The sequence below is a fragment of the Apus apus genome, chromosome 13 (genome assembly GCF_020740795.1).
Source record: "Apus apus isolate bApuApu2 chromosome 13, bApuApu2.pri.cur, whole genome shotgun sequence".
Classification (NCBI taxonomy): Eukaryota; Metazoa; Chordata; class Aves; order Apodiformes; family Apodidae; genus Apus; species Apus apus.
In genome coordinates, this window is record NC_067294.1 from 9,066,510 (window position 1) to 9,085,175 (window position 18,666).

Sequence of the window (18,666 nt, forward strand, 5' to 3'; positions counted from 1 at the left end):
GGTTCGGGCGCTGCCGGTGCTGCAGGAGCTGGGCGGGGGCATCCCGCGCGTGTCCGCCAGGGGGCGCCGCCGTGCCCGTCCCGGCAGTCCGGCGCACGCGGTGATTGGCTGAGCCGCCCGCCGGCCCCGCCCCCTCACGAGCCTATATAAGGAAGGGCCGGGCTGGGCAGGGGCGGTGCTCGGGTTCGGGTCCCGCGTCCGCAGGTTCTGCTGCGGGTTGCGGCGCCGCCCGCTCGGCCCCGCGCCGCTGGGGACTCGGCCGGCTGCGGGTAAGTGCGGAAGAGCCGGGACTGAGGCTGGGGTCGGGGTTTCCGTCGTCTGTTGGAGAGGGGTGGGGGCGCAAGGGGTGCGAGGCTGAGGCCTCCCGGGCCTGGGGGAAGGCGGGTGATCGGGGTCAGGCCCGTGTGGGGCAGGACCGGGGTCTCCGCAGGGCGGGGCAGGGCAGGGCTGGACCTAGGGCCGGGACTGCATTGTGGGGGCGAGCCGGGGGGGCTGTGGGGTCGGATCGGGGTCCCCGAGCCCAGGGAAGGGAGGCTCTGTGGGACGGGATAGGGAGGGGGATCTGGGTGTCCCGGTGGGGCGGGATGGGGAGCGGCGAGCGGGGGCCCCCGTGGGGCAGGGCTGTGTGCCCGGCCCGGCGGCGCCTCGGCAGTTCCCTCCTACCCAGCTCGGGGCTACTGGGGACTCCCGGTCCAGCCCGGCTTTCTCTCCGAGGGGGCTCCGTTCCGGGCCGTCCCGGTCCTGGCGCCTCGGTAGGGCTTGCGCGGCGGTCGGGAATGCCTGACACGCAGCCTTCCCTCGGCCCTCCCGAGCGGTGAGCGGGCTGGTGTCGTCTTACACGCCTTATATAGCCGGCACCGGCCCGGGGAGAGCGGGAGCACCGCTGGCCCCCGGCCCTGCAGCCTCCGCTGCCTCCCAGCTGGGAGCCTGCGTCCCCTGCCCGGGTTTGGGAGGGCCCTGTGTGCCGGAGCTGGCCCTGTCCCCAGCCTGGCAGCAGCAGGAGTAGGGTCCTGAGGGGCTTCACAAGGGGCCTGGCAGCTCCTTCCAGGTGAGGGGTGGCCAGAAGGCTGGGGCTGGCCCATCTGCCCGGAGCCTTGGCCGGCTGACAGCTGTCAGTGCAGCCCTGGCAGGCAGGGGAGCGCCGGGATTCCCTCCCCACCAAAACCCCAGCTCTGTGTGCAGAGATGGGCTGGCTCCCAGCGAGCATCTGCTCAGCCAGCTGCTGGAGCGCTGGTGTGGCTGCTCTGCCAGGTGCCTTGGGTGGCATTGTGCAGCTCCTAGCTCTTGTGCTGCCCTTGCTAATTCACCCGGCAAAACCACTGCTGGGTCCCTTCTTTCTGTACCTACTGTCGCTTCTCTGTGGTTTGAAATGATCTTCACTTTCAGCAGTGGGAGTTTCTGGGGTGCTGCAAGGAAGAGCATGTCCTGGGTTTGCGAGTGGGAGAGCAGAGCTTACGGGTGCTCTGCTGTGGGTGGTAGTGTGGCTGTGCCTGTTGCTCTGGTGCTAGCCAGTGTTAGCCTGGGCCCCTTGGCTCTCATGCTGCTGGAAGAGATGCTGATAGATTTGGGGTGCGTCCCTAACCGCAGTGTAGGATGGTCAGGGTGGAGTTACTGCTGAAAATGTGACCTGTCTCCTGCTGGAAGCTGGTCCCCCTCCTTGTCTGCTTTCCCTACATTGTTCCCATGAACCCTAATGCCAGGATCACACCTTCTTCACTTGCAGAGATGGGTGACATGGAGTCCTACAAGGTGATGCTGAACGGGCCAGCGCCCTGGGGCTTCAGGCTGCAGGGAGGGAAGGATTTCAGCATGCCACTCTCCATCTCCAGGGTAAGAGAAGCCAAGACCCGTGACACCCATCCTTCCCCTGCCTCTGTGGGTGGGAGCCATGGTGGCTGCATCCAGGTGGCTTAGGCAGAGCTGTATGGGGGATGTGGATGATCCAGGGCCCTGGGAGCGCTGCATCCTGCCCTGCCTGGCTCTGTGTAGCCTCCTTGGAACCTTATCAGCTGTGGTCTGGCAAGGGGGGTGTTCCGGGCAGAGGACCTCAGATGAGAAATGCTGCAGAGTCATTCTGGCTGCCGGGGTCGGGGGCACGGGCAGGGGAGGCCGCTTCCGGATTGTACCCACCGCAGGGGGAGGGGAGCCCCTCTCATGGTCTCCAAGCCGCAAGGCTGGCTTTCCGGTCTGCACCACAACACTGGGCTCAGCATCCTGGGACACAGCTTGTGCCCTTCCTCCCTCCCTCCCTCCTGCTGCACTGCTCCCAGCACAGTACCTAGCTGGCTTTGGGATGAGCAGGGAGGGGAAGAAGCCTGTGCTGCTGCTTGCCCTGGGATGTGGTTCCCCCTGCAAAACCAGCCCGTTTCTCCAGCATGAGCAAGAGCTGTTGTGCTGCTTGTGGCTGAGGTGCCTGGGACAAGCTGCTCCCCATATGATAGTCTGGCCCCTGGGTCTGTCCGTGTCCCTGGGCAGCCCAGTCCCCTGGGTGAGTGTTGGCCACAGCTTTGGCCACGCAATTGCCTTATAAGCCTTGGAATGTGACTGCATTGCCTGTGCTGCTGACGCTCGGATGGCTGGCACACAGACTGCTTCTCAAAGGACAGCTTTGCTCCTGGTGCTGCGTGGGGCCTGCCCCCGGCACCATGGGCCTGTCTTGAAGGGGTGCAGGTCTCTGCAGCACCCCAGCACAGACCACAGACCCCAAAGGCACTGTGTGAGGCTCCAGTTGCCAGCACCACTGCCCTGGGGCCTGCCTATCTCTGCCAGGTATGGAGAAACGGCTTCAGCGAGTTGATTCTCTAAAAAATGTTTCTCTTGGCTGTGAGCCAGCGCCTAACAAAGGGTCTGGTCGGATGGAGGAACCTCCCAGGGCAGGGGCCTCATGAAGCCACGGCCCTGCTGTGCACACAGGCCAGTGCTGCCCTCAGGGCTTGGACATCCTGCCATCCTGGGCAGGGCAGGCAGGAGCAGTGAGGACATTCCCAGGGGATGTGGGCAGCTTTGGGGGGGGCTCTCTGGCAAGGCTGAGCTGCATAATGGGGCAGTGAGTCCTGTTTGATGGGAAGAGGTGCTCTCTGCACCCTGGAGGCATCTGCAGCCCTAGAACTCCTGCCCTGCTGTCCTTGGCCACCGTTTCCCTTGAGCAAGGGTGCTGCCAGCAGGGCAGACTGTCCTGCCTGTCCTGGGGCTGCCAGAGTGGGCTGGAAGGAGGTGTCCTGCCTGGCTTTGGGGGCTGCAGCATGGTCCTGCTCTTTGGAGCCGAGGAGCACGGGGAGGAAGCAGCACTGGCACACGCTTTGGCTCTCAGCTGCGTCCATCACTGTGGCACTACTGTGTGAGCTGCAAGGCTGCTTCATCTTGGTGATCACACAACAGAGATGCCACCTGTCATGGCATGGGGCTCTGCTGGGGTCCTCACGCCTGAAAGGCTGTGGTCCTGAGCTGCTTGCAGTGGAGTCAGGGTAAGGGCTTGTGTCTGGGGAGCTATGAGCTGTGTGACACATCCCAGTATCTGCCAGCTGGGTAAGAAGAGAGACCCTCAGTGCCACAGGTGGGAGGGCACTGGGGGGTGCTGCCTGGGCCCTTGTGCAGGCACTTGATTCCCCTCTGTGCTGGGTGAGACTCTGCCCAGGGTGCCTGGGCCCTGGATGGTGGTGGCTGGTGGGCACCTGACTGGGTGCAGTGATGGAGGCACAGGGAACAAAGGTCTGGCTGGGTGGAGAGGGGAGGAAGGAAGCCCTGGTTAGCAGGGCCAGGGGGGAAGCCAGAGGGCTGGCACTGCCGTGGCTCCCGGCTAAGTTGGCACCTGCCGAAGGGATTTCCTGGCGTGCGGGCACAGAGGGGGACAGAGAGCAGGAGGTGCTGGCTGGGCTGGGTGCGGCTGGGTGACGCAGCCTGCTGAGCTCTCCCCTTCCTGGGTAACTGTGCAAAAACCTCTCCCAGCTCCTGCTCCTGCCTCCAAACCCATGCAGCTGCCCCGCGCCTCCCCCAGCCCTCCAGGGCAGCAAGCTGGGGCTTGCAGCAGCATGGCCAGGACCTGGCCAGCACCGCCTGCCTCCCAGGGCACCTTCCTGTGCTGGGCAGGAGGAGCAGGCACCGGAGGGGATAGCTGTGTCTGACCAAGGATGGCAGCGGGATGCAGGTGGACCTGGGCCACATCCAGCCTGGATGTGGAGCTTGACCTGACGTGGAGGGCCAGTGCTGGCACAGGGAAGGACAGTGTGGCTCTGGGGCAAGCCAGGCCCTGTGCATGGGCAAGGAGGAGCTGGGGCTCGGCAGCAGGGATTTTTCAGCCCTCTGAAGGCGTTGGGAATCTGGCTCACTCCTTTTATGTTCATGTCGAACAGGACTTGAGGAAATACTTGGTCTGGGTCCAAGCGCCTTAAGTTCTTCCATGCTGGAGGAGCAGGAATGGCTGCAGCCTGCCCACGTCTGTCTGTGCCTGGGAGCTGTGCATGGCACTCGGGGCCCTGCTCACCTTTGGCTGTGCATCCCCAGCAGGAGCCTGTGCTTCCTGGCACTGGGCTGGTGTAGAGCCATGCCGTAGAGCCATTCCAGGGGCAAGGCACATCTCTGGCACCCGTGACCTTGCTCCTGGCTGCCCTAGCAGGCTGAGGGCTGAGGGAGCAATGCGGGTGGGGGTGGGTGTCTCCCTGCCCCGGGGGGAGCTCCCAGTTCTCAGCAGGATGAGGTAATGTCTGCACCCGTCAGCTCTGGGAGGGGAATGGGACAGGAGTGTGGGTGGCTGGGGGGAGTGCCCAGGGGGTGCCTCCCCTGTCCCCCCCCTTGCCCCAGGCAAAGGGCTGGACATGCCTGTGGTTTGCAGTGAGACGTGGGCTGCCCAAGTCAGGGCTGCTCTGACTCACTGTGCTTCCTTCCCATCCCGGGACTTCAGGGATGGCTCCGAGGGGTGGCTGGGCATCCTGCTGAGGCTGAGCCAGCACTGCCTCCACCATTCAGCATCATGGGGACAGGGCCTCGGGGTGCTGGCCCTCAGCAGGGGCTGGGCAGTGCCCAGGGTAGTGCTCAGCCTCCACTGATTGGGGGGTGGAAGAGGCTGCCCTGGGCCAATGCACTGAGAAATGAGGGGTGATCTGGGGGTCCCTGCCTTCCCTCTCGGCTGGGTCTGTATGATGTCTTATGCCAGGCTTGGCCTTGCATGAGGGAACCTGGGCCCCAGCAGACCCCTGTCCTTGTGGGGACAAGAGTGTCCCTCTGCTCCCGTGTCGCCGCTTGGCCAGCCAGCTATCCCTGACTCTGTCTGTCCTGCAGCTGACGCCGGGTGGGAAGGCGGCCCAGGCTGGCGTGGGAGTGGGCGACTGGGTGCTGTACATCGACGGGGAGAGCACCAGCTCCATGACACACATCGAGGCTCAGAACAGGATACGTGCCTGCGGGGACAGGCTCTGCCTCACCCTGAGCAGGTAGGATTCATGGGTCCTGCAAACCTGGGGTCCTGGTGCAGCTGAGCAAAGCCAGGACCATCTCCAGGCATCACCGTTTCCCAGCATCACTGCTCTTTGCTCAGAGCCTGGCAGTCCCTGGCTGGGTCCAAGGGCTCTACTTGCCTATATTAGGCTTAGCCTGGCTGCTGACCCTCACCATGGGACAGTGCCAGCCAGCGATACTCCCCTCAGGCAGGTGCTGCACCCCTGGGGTACCAGTGTCCTGGTGGTGGCTTGGCCAGTTCCAGCACCTGCCCGGCTGTCTCCTCTCTTGCAGAGCCCAGAACCACCTGGGGAAGCCGCAGAAGGTATGTGTTGTTCCTGGTGCTGCAGCAGCAGCTCAGCCTCGTCTCAGGGGAGGGGAATCTCTGAGCGTAGATGGACAAAACAGACTTTGCTCCTGGGGCCTGTGGGGTTCTGGGGAACTGGGGTGTGTTTGTAGAGCTGCAAAACTGCTCTCTGGAGGAGCAGCTCTGACCCCTGGCACTGCAGGGGATTGGAGAGAATGGGATCTGCTGCCTGTCTGTGTCCCTGCCCGTGCTGGGTGTGGGCAGGGGTGCAGAGGGGCTGATGCAGGGGAGGAGGCTGGGCAGCCACAGCACGGGCCTTGGGGCCCCATGTTTGCTGGTCTGGGGAGTGCCCTGGCACGGGGAGGCAGGGCTGGGGCCAGTGACCCGTGGCTCCTGCACAGAAGCCACCTGCATGTGTTCAGCTTTGTGCTATGGGATGGTCGCGATCGGTGTGTGCATGCACTGCCTTGATGTGTGCAGCAGCAAGCATCCAGGGCACTTACTAATCCTCCAACAACCCTTGGGCCGGGCTTGTAACCTGCTGTTGCTGGGCCAGGTGCCCTGTGGAGAGAGGTGCCAGCCTGGCAGAGCCCTGTGCCTGAGGATTACATGCTGTCCGGCTTTCCTACCTGGCTGCCTGCTGTGCTGCCTGGCCCAGGGCTGCCGCTTGCATGCTGCTTGACGTGTGAGCCCGTGTCTGTGTGTTTTGTCTCGCTCAGGACTCACTCCCCTGCTCTGAACCCCTGAAATATAACTTCGCTCCCAGCACCGCCCTCAACAAAACCGCTCGGCCCTTCGGGGCCAGCTCTCCTCCGAACCCACCGCCCGGGCTGGTGACGAAACCCGTGACCTACGCGCCCCTGGCGCCCGCCTGCACCCCCCAGCACAATGGGTATGTTGCTGTCCATCCTGCTCCCCGAAAACTGGGGAGAGCCCGCTGCCCCGCCCTGCTGCGCCTTGCATGCCAGGCACCCATGGGTGGGAGTGGGTGACGGTGCCCTTGTTGGGATCCCCGATGGCTGGTGCTGAGGTGTCACAACAGGGCTGTCGTGTGGGGACATGTGGCCATGCGCGTGTCAGTCCCTCGCTCGAGGACATGCCAGCCTGTGGGGAGTCCTGCGGGGCACAACATGGCAGTTGTAGCAGGACAGTCGCTGGCGTGTGTGGTGACAGGGAAGTGGCGGCCGTGTTGCCACCAGCCAGTGCCTGCCCAGAGAGAGGGAAATCCTGCCAGTCCCACAGCTGCTGGGACAGGCTGGGCAAAGTGAAGCCCTCGAGCCTTGTGCAATGCCATCCTCACCATGCTGGCAGGGAAGAAGCTCCCACCTCTGCAGGCTGCCCACCTGGCTGCCAGGTGTCTGACAGCTGCTGGTCCCTGCCCCACCTGCCATGGTGCCCTGAAACTGGGCAATGAGGGGGGGATGCCTGTCTGGGGGAGCTGAGGGAGGCATGGTCTGGTCAACTGGCATCTGCCCCTGCATCTCAGTGTGCTCCCAGCCCTGGCTGAGCTGGGCATGAGTCTTGGGGCTAAGGGGACTGGTGCAGGCCGTAGATGAGCTCTGAAAACTTCTCGGGTGCTGTGGGTCTAATTTCACCTTCCTTTTTCTTTCTTTCTCTCTTCCCTTTCTCTTTCCCTCTCCCCTACAGGTGCTGAGCCTTGACAAGTCAGTAAGCCTTTTGCCTGCTCTCTCTATCCTCCCTGCATGCCTCTCCCCTGCTAGTGCCCCGTTCACCAGGGCAGGGCCAGCCCAGAGCAGGCAGCTTGTGCTGCTCTGCCTCTGTGGGTGGGTCACTCCTGGATAGCAAGCTGTCCCTGGCCTGCAGGGCAAGGTCTACCTGTCTCTGCCAGCTGCCGTGGTGCTGGAGTGTCCTTGTGTGTGGTCCTATCCCTCTTCCCCAAGACATGGCTTGGCTGGGTGGGAGCTGCCAGGCTGTGCTGGGCACCCTGCCTGGGGCCAGGCAGGTGGTTGCCACTGCCATGAGCACCATAGGTGTTCACTGGGCTCTTGTGAAGCTTCTGTACTGATAATTTTTTTACTTTGGCTTATTCTTGCCCTGTACTTTCCCCTCTTGGCACTGGGGGCCAGTCTCAGACTGCTGGGAATCATGGTCAGTCCTGAGTCAGTCCTGGATGGGTCTTTGCCATACAGAGGTGGATTAGGAGGTGTGGGGAGTGAGGCAACGTGTAGTGTCAGATACTGATATGCCACAGTTCTGTGCTGGGGAGCTGTGGGGCAGCGCCAGGGAGGGGATGCCATGGGGGTCTGTCAGATTTGACAGATGACTGTGTCACTCGCAGGCAGCCCCCCCAGGCGCTGGAGACCCCCAGCACCCCTGTTTACGACCCTGTGAAGTTGAGGCTGATAGAGGACGCTGAGGACTGGCAGCCCCGCACCGGGACCTCCCAGTCCCGCTCCTTCCGCAAACTGGCCCGGATGACGGGCACAGACGGCTGTAAGTTCCCACGGGGCCCAGCACTGGCTGCCTGGGCCCAGGGCAAAGCTGGGCAGCTGGAGCTGGATAAAATCTGTGGTGCATTGTGGCACCAGAATGTTTGTTTTGTCTCCTGTGGCCCCTCAGGCAGGCTGAGGTGTTGGAGCTGCCCTGGGCTGTGTGTGGGCTCCTGGTGTGTCCCTGGGCTGTGCTCTGCCCATGGCTGGGCAGGGCTGTGTGCTGGGGCAGGAGGGTGGTGGGAGGAGAGGTCAGTTTTCCTTCCTTTCCCCTCCTGTTGTCCCTGGGCCTTGTTTGCCACAGACTGACTCCGTCTCCTTCTTTATTTCCTGCTGCGCTCAGTGGAGGATGATGATGATGTATTTGTTAAAAAGCCGAGGTAAGGGGAGCGTGTGCCAGGGCTGCACAGGGGTGCCCATCCGGGGCTCAGCCCACCTATCTGATTTGCCCTCACTGCTTGCAGTGACTCTGGGGAAGCTCTTTGCCCTGTTGCTGTTTCATCTCTTTGCTCCTCCTCTGTCCTCTCCACCTCCCAGAGCCAAGCTGTTGGCAGAGCTGCACGACAGGCACTACCTGTGCTCACCTGCTGCTCTGACTGTCACCTCAGGAAGGTCCTTCCTTGACACAATGTCCTGCAGGGCTGTGGGGTGGCTGCAAAGCTGATTGGGAGGGAATGTTCCCAATATATTTTTGTGAGGTTCATGCCTCTGTGGGGCTGGGGGTGCATATGGGAGAATGCACTGAGCCACGGGACAACAACTGACTGTTGTTCTGCCATATTTTTCAATGCCACAGCGTTGCTCTTCGGTCTGGCTGGGGCACAGGGGAGCAGCGATGAGTGTGAGGCTCTGGCAAAGGGGTGGCTGTGTGTGAGGGCACCTTTGGGAATGCTGCCCTGTGACAAAGCAGGGTCCACTTATTGTGCTGATTGTTTCCCTGGCCTTCTGTCACTCGCAGGCAGCCCTTGCAGCCTCTGGAGTCCCCCAGCACCCCCGTGTGTGACCCAGGGAAGTTGCGGCTGATAGAGGACGCTGAGGACTGGAAGCCCAATGCCTGGACCTCCCAGTCCCGCTCCTTCCGCAAACTGGCCCGGCTGGTGGGCGCAGACAGCAGTGAGTTTCCATAGGGCCTGGCACTGGCTGGTGGCCTGAGGGTACTCAGCTTTGCCTGGGCAGCTGTAACCCCACAAAGGCTAAAATGGGGCACTGGGGCTTTGGTTTTGGCCCCTGTGGCCCCTCAGGCAGGCTGAGGTGTTGGAGCTGCCCTGGGCTGTGTGTGGGCTCCTGGTGTGTCTCTAGGCTGTGCTCAGCCCATGGCCGGGCAGGGCTGTGTGCTGGGGCAGGAGGGTGGTGGCAGAAGTTGGTTTTCCTTCCATTCCCTTCCCTGTCCTTCCCTTCCTGCTGCCCCTGGGCCTTGGTTGCCACAGACTGACTCTGTCTCCCCCTTCTCTCCTGCTACGCTCAGTGGAGGATCATGAGGATGAGCTTGATAAAAAGCCCAGGTAAGGGGAGTGGGTGCCAGGGCAGCAGCAGGAGCTTTCTACAGGGATGCACATCCTGGGCTGGGCTCTGGGCACTGCTGGCACTGAGTTGGGAATACCAAGCTGCACCATGGCCTCTGGAGTAAATGGGGACTGGGGGAGTCTGGAGGCACTAGCAAAACCTGGCTAGGGGTGATCAGAGGTGCTGGGCAACACTTGGACCTGGGGCACAATGTTCTGTGGGGCTAGAGGATGGCTGCACAGAACTGTCACCAGCTTGTTTGACCTCCCTGCTTGCAGTGACTCTGGGGAAGCTCTCTGCCCTGTTGCTTTGTCTTCTCTCCACCTCCTCCATCCTCCCATCCCCTCTCTGTTCTCTCCTCAGAGCTGAGCTGTTGGTGTAGCCGCAGGGCCTGCCCTCTGCTCACCTCATGATGGGCACCACCAGCACTCACCCCTTGCTCTGTCAACTTGGGAGGGTCCTACCTGGGCACCTGGCAGCCACACAGGCTATCCCTATATGGGATGTCCCCATGCTGGCTATGCCAGGCAGGATTCTGGGCACTGCTGGCACTGAGCTGAAGAGGCTGAACTGAACCGTGGCTTCTTGAGCAAATGGGATCTGGAGGAGGCTGGTGGCACTGGTGATGCTTTTCTGGGGGTGTTGAGAGGTGCTGGGCCGTGCCTGGATGTGGGGCACAATGCCCTGTGAGATGGCATGGGGCTGTGGGGTGGCCAGGCAGAGCTGGGTGATAGTCACAGGGTTCTCTGTGGGGCTGGGGGTGTGTACAGGAGGGATGCATTGAGCTATGGGTTAGCCATTGACTTCTGTGCCGCCGTTTTTTCCAATGCCACAGGGATGCCACTGGGTCCAGCTGGGGCACAGGGGAGCAGTGGTGAGTTCCAGGACCTTGCAAAAGTGTCAGGGCATGCAAGGGCACCTCTTGAGAGCGCTGCCCCGTGCCAAAGCAGAGTGCACGTGTGGTGCTGTCTGAGCATCTGCCCTCTGTCACTCGCAGGCAGCGCCCGCAGGCGCTGGAGACCCCCAGCACCCCTGTGTGTGACCCCGGGAAGCTGCGGCTGGTGGAGGACGCTGAGGACTGGCAGCCCCGCACCGGGACCTCCCAGTCCCGCTCCTTCCGCAAACTGGCCCGGATGACGGGCACAGACGGCTGTAAGTTCCCATGGGGCCCAGCACTGGCTGCCCAGGGATGCCCAGCTTTGCCTGAGCAGCTGGAGCTGGATAAAGTCTGTGGTGCATTGTGGCACCAGAGCGTTTGTTTTGGCCCTGTGTGACCCTTCTGGGGCAGCTGAGGTGTTGGAGCTGCCCTGGGCTGTGTGTGGGCTCCTGGTGTGTCCCTGGGCTGTGCTCTGCCCATGGCTGGGCAGGGCTGTGTGCTGGGGCAGGAGGGTGGTGGGAGGAGAGGTCAGTTTTCCTTCCTTTCCCTTCCCTGTCCTTCCCTTCCCTTCCCTCCCTGGTGTCCCTGGGCCTTGTTTGCCACAGACTGACTCTGTTTCCTCCTTTCTCTCCTGCTGTGCTCAGTGGGGGATCATGAGGATGAGCTTGTTAAAAAGCCAAGGTAAGGGGAGTGGGTGCCAGGGCTGCACGGTGAGCCCACCTGGGGCTCAGCCCACCTGGCTGATTTGCCCTCACTGCTTGCAGTGACTGGGGAAACTCTTTGCCCTGTTGCTGTTTCATCTCTTTGCTCCTCCTCTGTCCTCTCCACCTCCCAGAGCCAAGCTGTTGGCAGAGCTGCACTACAGACACCACCAGCGCTCACCCACTGCTCTGACTGTCACCTTGGGAGGGTCCTGCCCAGGTACCCACTTGCCAGGCAGGCTGTCACCAGCCAGAGTATCACGACAGGGGGATCTTCATGTGTGCTGGGCAGGACCCACTGGGCACTGCTGGCACCAAGCTGTGGAGACCAACTGCAGCATGGTGTGTTGGACATAGTGGGTAGGGGCAGCTGTTGACACTGGCAAGACCTTGCTCGGGGTGTTGGGTGGTGCTGGGCAGCATCTGGACCTGGGGCACAATGTCCTGAGGGGCTGCAAGGTTGGTTGTGAATGAATGCTGCTGACATCTTCATGGGGCTTGTGGCTCTGCGGGGCTGGGGGTGTGTACAGCAGGGATGCATTGAGCTATGGGTTAGCCATTGACTTCTGTGCCGCCGTTTTTTCCAATGCCACAGGGATTCCCGTGGGTCCAGCTGGGGCACAGGGGAGCAGTGGTGAGTTCCAGGGCCTTGCAAAGGTGTCAGGGCATGCAAGGGCATCTCTGAGAGCGCTGCCCCGTGCCAAAGCAGAGTGCTTATGTGGTGCTGTCTGAGCATCTGCCCTCTGTCACTCGCAGGCAGCCCCCCCAGGTGCTGGAGCCCCCCAGCACCCCTGTGTGTGACCCCGGGAAGTTGAGGCTGATAGAGGACGCTGAGGACTGGCAGCCCCGCACCGGGACCTCCCAGTCCCGCTCCTTCCGCAAACTGGCCCGGATGACGGGCACAGACGGCTGTAAGTTCCCATGGGGCCCAGCACTGGCTGCCCAGGGGTCCTGGGGTAGCCAGAACCTGCTAGAGGTTGTGAGGTAATGTGGTACAGGAGCTTGATTTTGGCCCCTGTGGCCCCTCAGGCAGGCTGAGGTGTCGGAGCTGCCCTGGGCTGTGTGTGGGCTCCTGGTGTGTCCCTGGGCTGTGCTCTGCCCATGGCTGGGCAGGGCTGTGTGCTGGGGCAGGAGGGTGGTGGGAGGAGAGGTCAGTTTTCCTTCCTTTTCCCTCCCTGGTGTCCCTGGGCCTTGTTTGCCACAGACTGACTCTGTCTCCTCCTTTCTCTCTTGCTGCGCTCAGTGGAGGATCATGATGATGTATTTGTTAAAAAGCCGAGGTAAGGGGAGCACTCATCAGGGCAGCAGCAGGAGCCACCAGACTGCATGTCCCAGGCAGGACCCACTGGGCATTGCTGGCACCAAGCTGGGGATGCCAAACTGTGGCCATGTCCCAGACACAGTGGGTTGGGGGTGGCTGGTGGCACTGGCAAAGGGAATTGTGATGTTTGGGCAGCACCTGGACCTATTGCACACTGTGAGCCTGGCATGGGGCTGCAGGGCATCCAGGCAGAGCTGGGTTAGCATCTCAAGCTTCTTCCATCGTGGGGCAGGGAGCCAGAGCTGGGGCAGGGCTGTTTGCTGCCCCTTGTGGCCGGGAAGGAGTGCTGCACAGCTCCCCTTTTTTCACGGTTGCCTCTCGTTGGTGCCTCCTGCCCTGGTGCTGTGACTTTTGTTACCCAGCTCTGCCCTGTTTGCTCTGTTGCAAATAAATGATTCTTCTTGTCTTTGCCCTGGAGAGGCACAGAGCCACTGGCTCTACCTCTATCCCTGTCTCCATCTCGAGTGGGCCGTGCCTCTCTGGCCCCAGCTTGCCCTGCCTGGTCCCAAGCCCAGGGCTGGCAGCCTGCTGGGGGACTCAGCCTGGCCCTGCCTAGTCAGCAGGGATGACAGATCCTGCCTGTGCCCAGCTCTGCTGGGGCTGGACCCCAGGACTCCCTGTGCCTGGTCAGGTCCAAGCCCCTCTGCACCCCAGTGAAGCTGGGGAAGAGCACTGTGTGTGTGAGTGGGCAGTCAGGGTCTGTGTGATCCCTGGGTTCCTTGCTCAGTCTGGAGCACCCCAGAGCTGAGTGTGAGACCCTAGAGCTGGACATGGAACCCTAGCAGGCTTGTGCTGCTTCCTGCTGCCCCCCAGACCACTGTGATGAGTACCAGAGGCACCAGGGGTGCTGTGTCTTTACAGGGCTGAAGACACTTGGCTCAGTACCCCATCCCCAAACCAGCTACTGGCTGGGCACAGGGGGCTTGGCCAGCTTCTGCCTGCTTGTTGGGATGGGGGGGCCCTGCCTGCACACACAGGCCTTCTGGGCAGCAGGGGCAAGCAGGACAGGTGGATTAACTGCTGGTTCTGTAGCCAGGTCTCCGTGCCGGACCTGTCCCCGGGAGCAGCGATGAAGACTGAGCCGGGACTTGGTGAGCAAAACATTTCCTCTGGGCTTGTGGGGAGAAGGGCAGGGTTGCCAGGGATGCTGCTTGCCCAGCCATGGGCACTAGGAGGGGGCTGCCAAGGGGACAGGAGCAGTGTCCTGGAGACTTGCGTGTGCTTGCAGCCCCCAGGACCCCCACTGCCACCCCCGGCCCTGCCAGCCGCCCACCCTGGGCTGTGGACCCCTCGTTTGCCGAGCGCTACGCCCCGGACAAGACCAGCACGGTGGTGAGCAAGCACAGCCAGCCGGCCACGCCGACCCCCATGCAGAACCGCAGCTCCATCGTGCAGGCAGCCCAGCAGGCCCCCGAAGGGCCCGGCCGCACGCCCCTCTGCTACAAGTGCAACAAGGTCATCAGGTGAGCCCTGGCCACCACCGCTGCCACACCAGTGTCCTGGGCCCCATCCTGGCTGACGTGGTTCTATCCTGCTGCAGGGGACGATACCTGGTGGCGCTGGGACATTATTACCACCCTGAGGAGTTCACCTGCTGCCAGTGCAGGAAGGTGCTGGATGAGGGTGGCTTCTTTGAGGAGAAAGGCTCCATCTTCTGCCCCAAGTGTTATGACACACGCTATGCGCCCAGCTGTGCCAAGTGCAAGAAGAAGATCACTGGGGTGAGTTTCCCTCAGCCTGTCATGCACCTCCTCTCCTTGCTCCCCACTCACCTGTGGGTGCCTGGCTCTGTCCCTTCCTGTCCTGATCCCATCCCATGGGATTCTTTGTCCCTTTCTGCCCTGGGTGGGGTTCCCCTGCAGCACAGGGTGGTCCTGCCCCCGGCTGACAGCAGTTCCCCTCCAGGAGGTCATGCACGCTCTGAAGATGACCTGGCACGTGCAGTGCTTCACGTGCGCTGCCTGCAAAACTCCCATCCGCAACCGTGCCTTCTACATGGAGGAGGGACAGCCCTACTGCGAGAGAGGTAGGATCCAGGGACCCCATCTACCACCCCACATGGCCCCGGGACACCAGGCACAGTTAGGGTTCAGCAGCTGCCCACAGGGGTGGAGGGCTGAGCTGCCCTGCACTGCAAGGCTCCCCTGGGGCCATGGGAAGTACAGGGACCCCCCTTCCTCAGCCCTGAGCCCTCCATCCTGGGCCTCCTGGACTGGTGGGTAGCACCATGAATCCTATGTTGCCATGGTGACGAGGAGGATGTACATCAAAGCTGAGTGCTGTATCCTGGGAGATGATGTTCACTCCTCCCTGTGGCCTGGTGGCACTGAGGCCAGCCCGTGTGGCACGGGCATCTCATCTGGGTGTCTCGGGCATGGTCCCTCCGGCACTGGCAGTGAGTTGTCCCCAGGCTGTGCCTGAGGGATCCTGGCTCTGCTGCAGCCCTGCTCCCTGGGGATGAGGGGCTGTGGTGCGCAGGAATGCTAACTTGGGCTCTGCCTTTGCTCACAGACTATGAGAAGATGTTTGGCACCAAGTGCCGCGGCTGCGACTTCAAGATCGACGCTGGGGACCGGTTCCTGGAGGCGCTGGGGTTCAGCTGGCACGACACTTGCTTCGTCTGTGCGGTGAGTCTTGTACCTCCCCCCTGGCTGCCGGAGGGGCCATGGCTCTCTCTGGTAGTCGTGCCCTGCTTGGGGTACACCAGCAGTGTGGGGTTGCAGCTGCCACAAGGTTTGCCCCACTAGGCTTTGTTCTGGTGGCTCAGGACCCTGCTTTGAGCCTCCTGCTCCCTGGCATCTGTGTGACACCTGTGCTGAGCTGTTGGGGAGCGCTTGGGGGCTGACTCAGCCCCCTTGACCTCACCTGCTGCACTTGCCTCCCTAGATCTGCCAGACCAACCTGGAAGGGAAGACCTTCTACTCCAAGAAGGACAAGCCACTCTGCAAGAGCCATGCTTTCTCCCACGTGTGAGGAGCAGGAGTTCTGCTGTGCCCACGCGTGCCCCTGGCCCTGCATGCTTCTCTCTTCCCTGCCCTGCTTCCTCCAGAGAGTCAGGCTGAGCCCTCACCCCTCCCCTTTGCTCTTGCCACTTTCCTGGCAGCTCCTGGCCTGTCTCCAGCCAGAGGCGGTGCTGGGTCCAGAGCCCCTTATAGCTGAATGGCTTCTTGCGTGCCCGCCAGCTGGCCTTAGGAGCCCTGGGAAGGGGATGTTTCATAGATCTGCAGCCCCCAAGCCACGCAGCATGGTGGCTGTGGCTGTGTCTAGGTGGGAGTCAGGAGGGTCTGGCACAGCAGGGCTGTTCCTGTGCTCAGCTGGGACCTAGCTGCCTGGCAGCTCAGTGCTGGGGCAGGGATGCTCCTAGCACGTCCCTGAGGGGGTGAGGGTCAGCCACTTCCCAATCTCTCCCATACCTTCCCTGCTGTGTGCTTAGGGCTGGAGACCCAGCCCTGCTTCCCTGCAAACTGCTGTGGGGGCTTCCTACCCCAGTTGTGAGCTGGGGGGGGGGCTGTGCCGTGTGCCCCCATCTAGCTGGCCTGCTGCTCCCCTGGGGCTGGTGTGTGGCAGCACCCCTTGCCCTGCCATGCAGGGGAGCAGGGCAGCGTGCCAGGCCCCCCAGCCATGGGCTGGCAGCATGTGCCAATTGCCGGCCTTGGGCACGGCTTCCTACCAAAGAGCGCTTTGCCACTGCCGTCCCGGGCCTGTAAATGCCTCTCCCAAACCCACACTCTCCAGTCGGGCTGCTCCTGATGTAGCCACGGTGCTTTTAGTGCCTTTAATAAACACTTCTCTGCAAGTGCCGGCTGTCTCCAGGCCTGTGGTTTTGCCGAGCAAGGTGTGGCCGGCTGGGAAGGTCACTCTTAGCCCTCAGCCTGCTCCCCCTTGGGGCTTGACTCAGCTCCTTCCAGCTTTCTGAGGAAAATCTTTGCCTCAGATTTCTCCTCAGCTACCTCTGTCAGCCCGGGCTTGACCCCTTGTGTTACCAGGGTTGTTTCTTTCTCTTTGTAGCAGGCAGGACTGCTAACAGAGGCGGTAATTAATCTGGGCACCAAGGCTGCAGCAAGAGGAATTGGTGCTGGACCTTGCAGGAAGGGTCCCCGCTTTACTGGAGGTGTCCCCTAGTCCCCATTTTGCTGGCCCCAAGTCCTGTTCAGGGGTCAAGGAGTCATGGGGCATGTGTGGGCCACGTGCACCAGCTGTGGGCGCGCTCCAGCACAGAGCAGCCAAGCGTTGGCTCATGTGCTGCAGCTGCTGTCCCCAAGGACGAGTGTGAGGCCGCGCCGGCACCTCCGGCTGAACAGGCTCGGGCAGCGGGCGTGGGGAACAGCCCCTCCTCCTGCTCTGCTCCAGCAGCTGGAACGGTCATTAATAATTGCAGCTCTTGCCACGATGAGCAATTGCAAGGAAAATTATCTTGCTCATCTACTGGAAGGTTCTGCTGGGGGCAGGAACTGGCTGTGGGAAGCCAAATGCTTCCCGGCATTGCCCAGAGCCGGCCCGTGGCTGCTGTGCAGTGCTACACCTCCCCCATGCCAGCTGCAGGGGTGTAAAACCCTACCAAAGATGGAGATGGTGGGAGTGATGGAGACAGGCTGGGGCCAGGCACTTGGGCTGGAGCACAGATGGGCAATGGGACGGAGCTGGGGCAGTCACACCAAGGAGTAGCAGGACACATCTGCAAAAAGGGACAGAAGCAGCTGGTTCGTGCTTGGCAGGGCCAGGACGAGCAGGGACGTGGTTAGTGCTCGAGCGTGAGTCCTGGCTGAGCAGCCAAGGTCAGGGGAAGCACGGGAAGGTGAGGCCACTGTTCCCATGTGAGCAGCCACTGAGCCACCTGAGTGGAGGGCAGGGAAGGGGCAGGGGGATGCAGCCATGTGGGACGGAGCCTGCTGGGGTAGCATGGCCTGGGAACAGGTTGTGCCAGCTCAGCCTTGGGGTACCCAGCCTTGGAGCAGGGCGAGGGCAGAGCCATGGTGCTGCAGCCACCCTGCTTCTCCCTGACCAAGAGCCAAGCACCTGCCCCGTGCTGCTCCATGTCCTGAGCCCACCTGGGACTCAGCTCCTTCTGCTTGGTGCCCTGTTGCCTCTGGTCCCTACCGATGGCATCTCTACCACCCAAGGTACCTCTCCGCTTTGCCGAGAGCAAATCTTGCCCACCAGCTGTGCACACCATTCAGGCGCTTGTGCACAGGAAGGAGGGTCTTGGGTGGGCTGTGGAGGTGGAGCCTGGGGAGGGGCTGCAGCCACTGCTCCGAGAACAAAGCCTGGCGGCAGTGGGCTCCAAACTCCCACCATGTCCTCAAGCAGGGTCCCACCACATCCGCCCCTAAAGCCAGCTGAGCCTCTCATGGGGTTCCTGCCACAGCCCCGGCCCCTGCGCTGGCCCCGACAGCTGCTCCACAGCTGCTGGAAAGCTCACAGCATCTTAGGGCGGCTCCGGCTCTGGCCCGGCTTGCAAATGTTGGTTCAAGGAGGGTGTGCAGGCGTGGGGGGAGCAGACAGGGTCTGCAGCACCCTGTCCTGTGTCCCACTGAGCCTGGGCGGCTCATCCACCAGCTTCTGTGAAGGGCTTGGTTCGGTAAGGACTATGCCAGCATCAGTCCCAGCCAGTGGGGATCAGGCCCTCTTCACTCCCCACTGCTGCTCTGGCACCCAGACCCCTTCCGCACGGATGCTGCCTGGAATGTAGGCAGTGCCGCTGCTCAGGGGGATGGGTAGTAGAGGTGATGCCACCTGCCCTGGCAGGAAGATGTGGACCCAGCTATGAGCCAGGTGCACCCAGGGAGGCCAGGAGCCCCCACAGAGCCCTACACTGGTCAGTGTAAAAGAAACTTAGTGGGTTCACACAGAGGTAAAACCTCCTGGTGAAGGCACTATCATACACAGCCTAGCAGGGTCCTGAGGGGGCTGTGGGGCTTGGGAGCAGGGAGATGTTCCAGGCAGCAGTTGGATGGATGGAGGGGTGGGTAGGCAGCCAGGGGGCCCCCACAAAGGCTGTGCCCACCAACACTTTGCAGAACAGCAAAGGCACAGCTGGGTGTGTCGGGAAGAGCCCTAGGGGCCTCATCCTTGGAGAG

At 62.3% G+C, this 18,666-nt stretch overlaps 1 protein-coding gene across 8 annotated transcripts; it reads left to right on the plus strand.

The window, feature by feature from the left end:
- Nucleotides 1-174: 174 nt before the first annotated feature.
- PDLIM7 (PDZ and LIM domain 7) lies at nucleotides 175-16,389 on the plus strand. Of its 8 annotated transcripts, XM_051631045.1 has the most exons (21): nucleotides 187-269; nucleotides 1,724-1,830; nucleotides 5,275-5,426; nucleotides 5,725-5,755; nucleotides 6,457-6,629; nucleotides 8,037-8,191; nucleotides 8,531-8,567; nucleotides 9,146-9,300; nucleotides 9,653-9,689; nucleotides 10,526-10,564; nucleotides 10,688-10,842; nucleotides 11,212-11,248; nucleotides 11,864-11,902; nucleotides 12,025-12,179; nucleotides 12,512-12,548; nucleotides 13,622-13,680; nucleotides 13,818-14,052; nucleotides 14,130-14,310; nucleotides 14,495-14,615; nucleotides 15,101-15,216; nucleotides 15,476-16,389. In XM_051631045.1, the coding sequence occupies exons 2-21, from the start codon at nucleotides 1,726-1,728 to the stop codon at nucleotides 15,560-15,562; spliced, it is 2,106 nt and encodes a 701-aa protein (XP_051487005.1). In that variant the 5' UTR covers nucleotides 187-269; nucleotides 1,724-1,725; the 3' UTR covers nucleotides 15,563-16,389. The 8 variants fall into 8 exon arrangements, with proteins under 8 accessions (XP_051487001.1, XP_051487005.1, XP_051486997.1 ...); XM_051631037.1 differs by lacking the exons at nucleotides 11,212-11,248; nucleotides 11,864-11,902; nucleotides 12,025-12,179 and adding an exon at nucleotides 7,385-7,401 and having other exon boundaries at nucleotides 6,504-6,629; XM_051631038.1 differs by lacking the exons at nucleotides 10,688-10,842; nucleotides 11,212-11,248; nucleotides 11,864-11,902 and adding an exon at nucleotides 7,385-7,401 and having other exon boundaries at nucleotides 6,504-6,629.
- The last annotated feature ends 2,277 nt before the right edge of the window (nucleotides 16,390-18,666 follow it).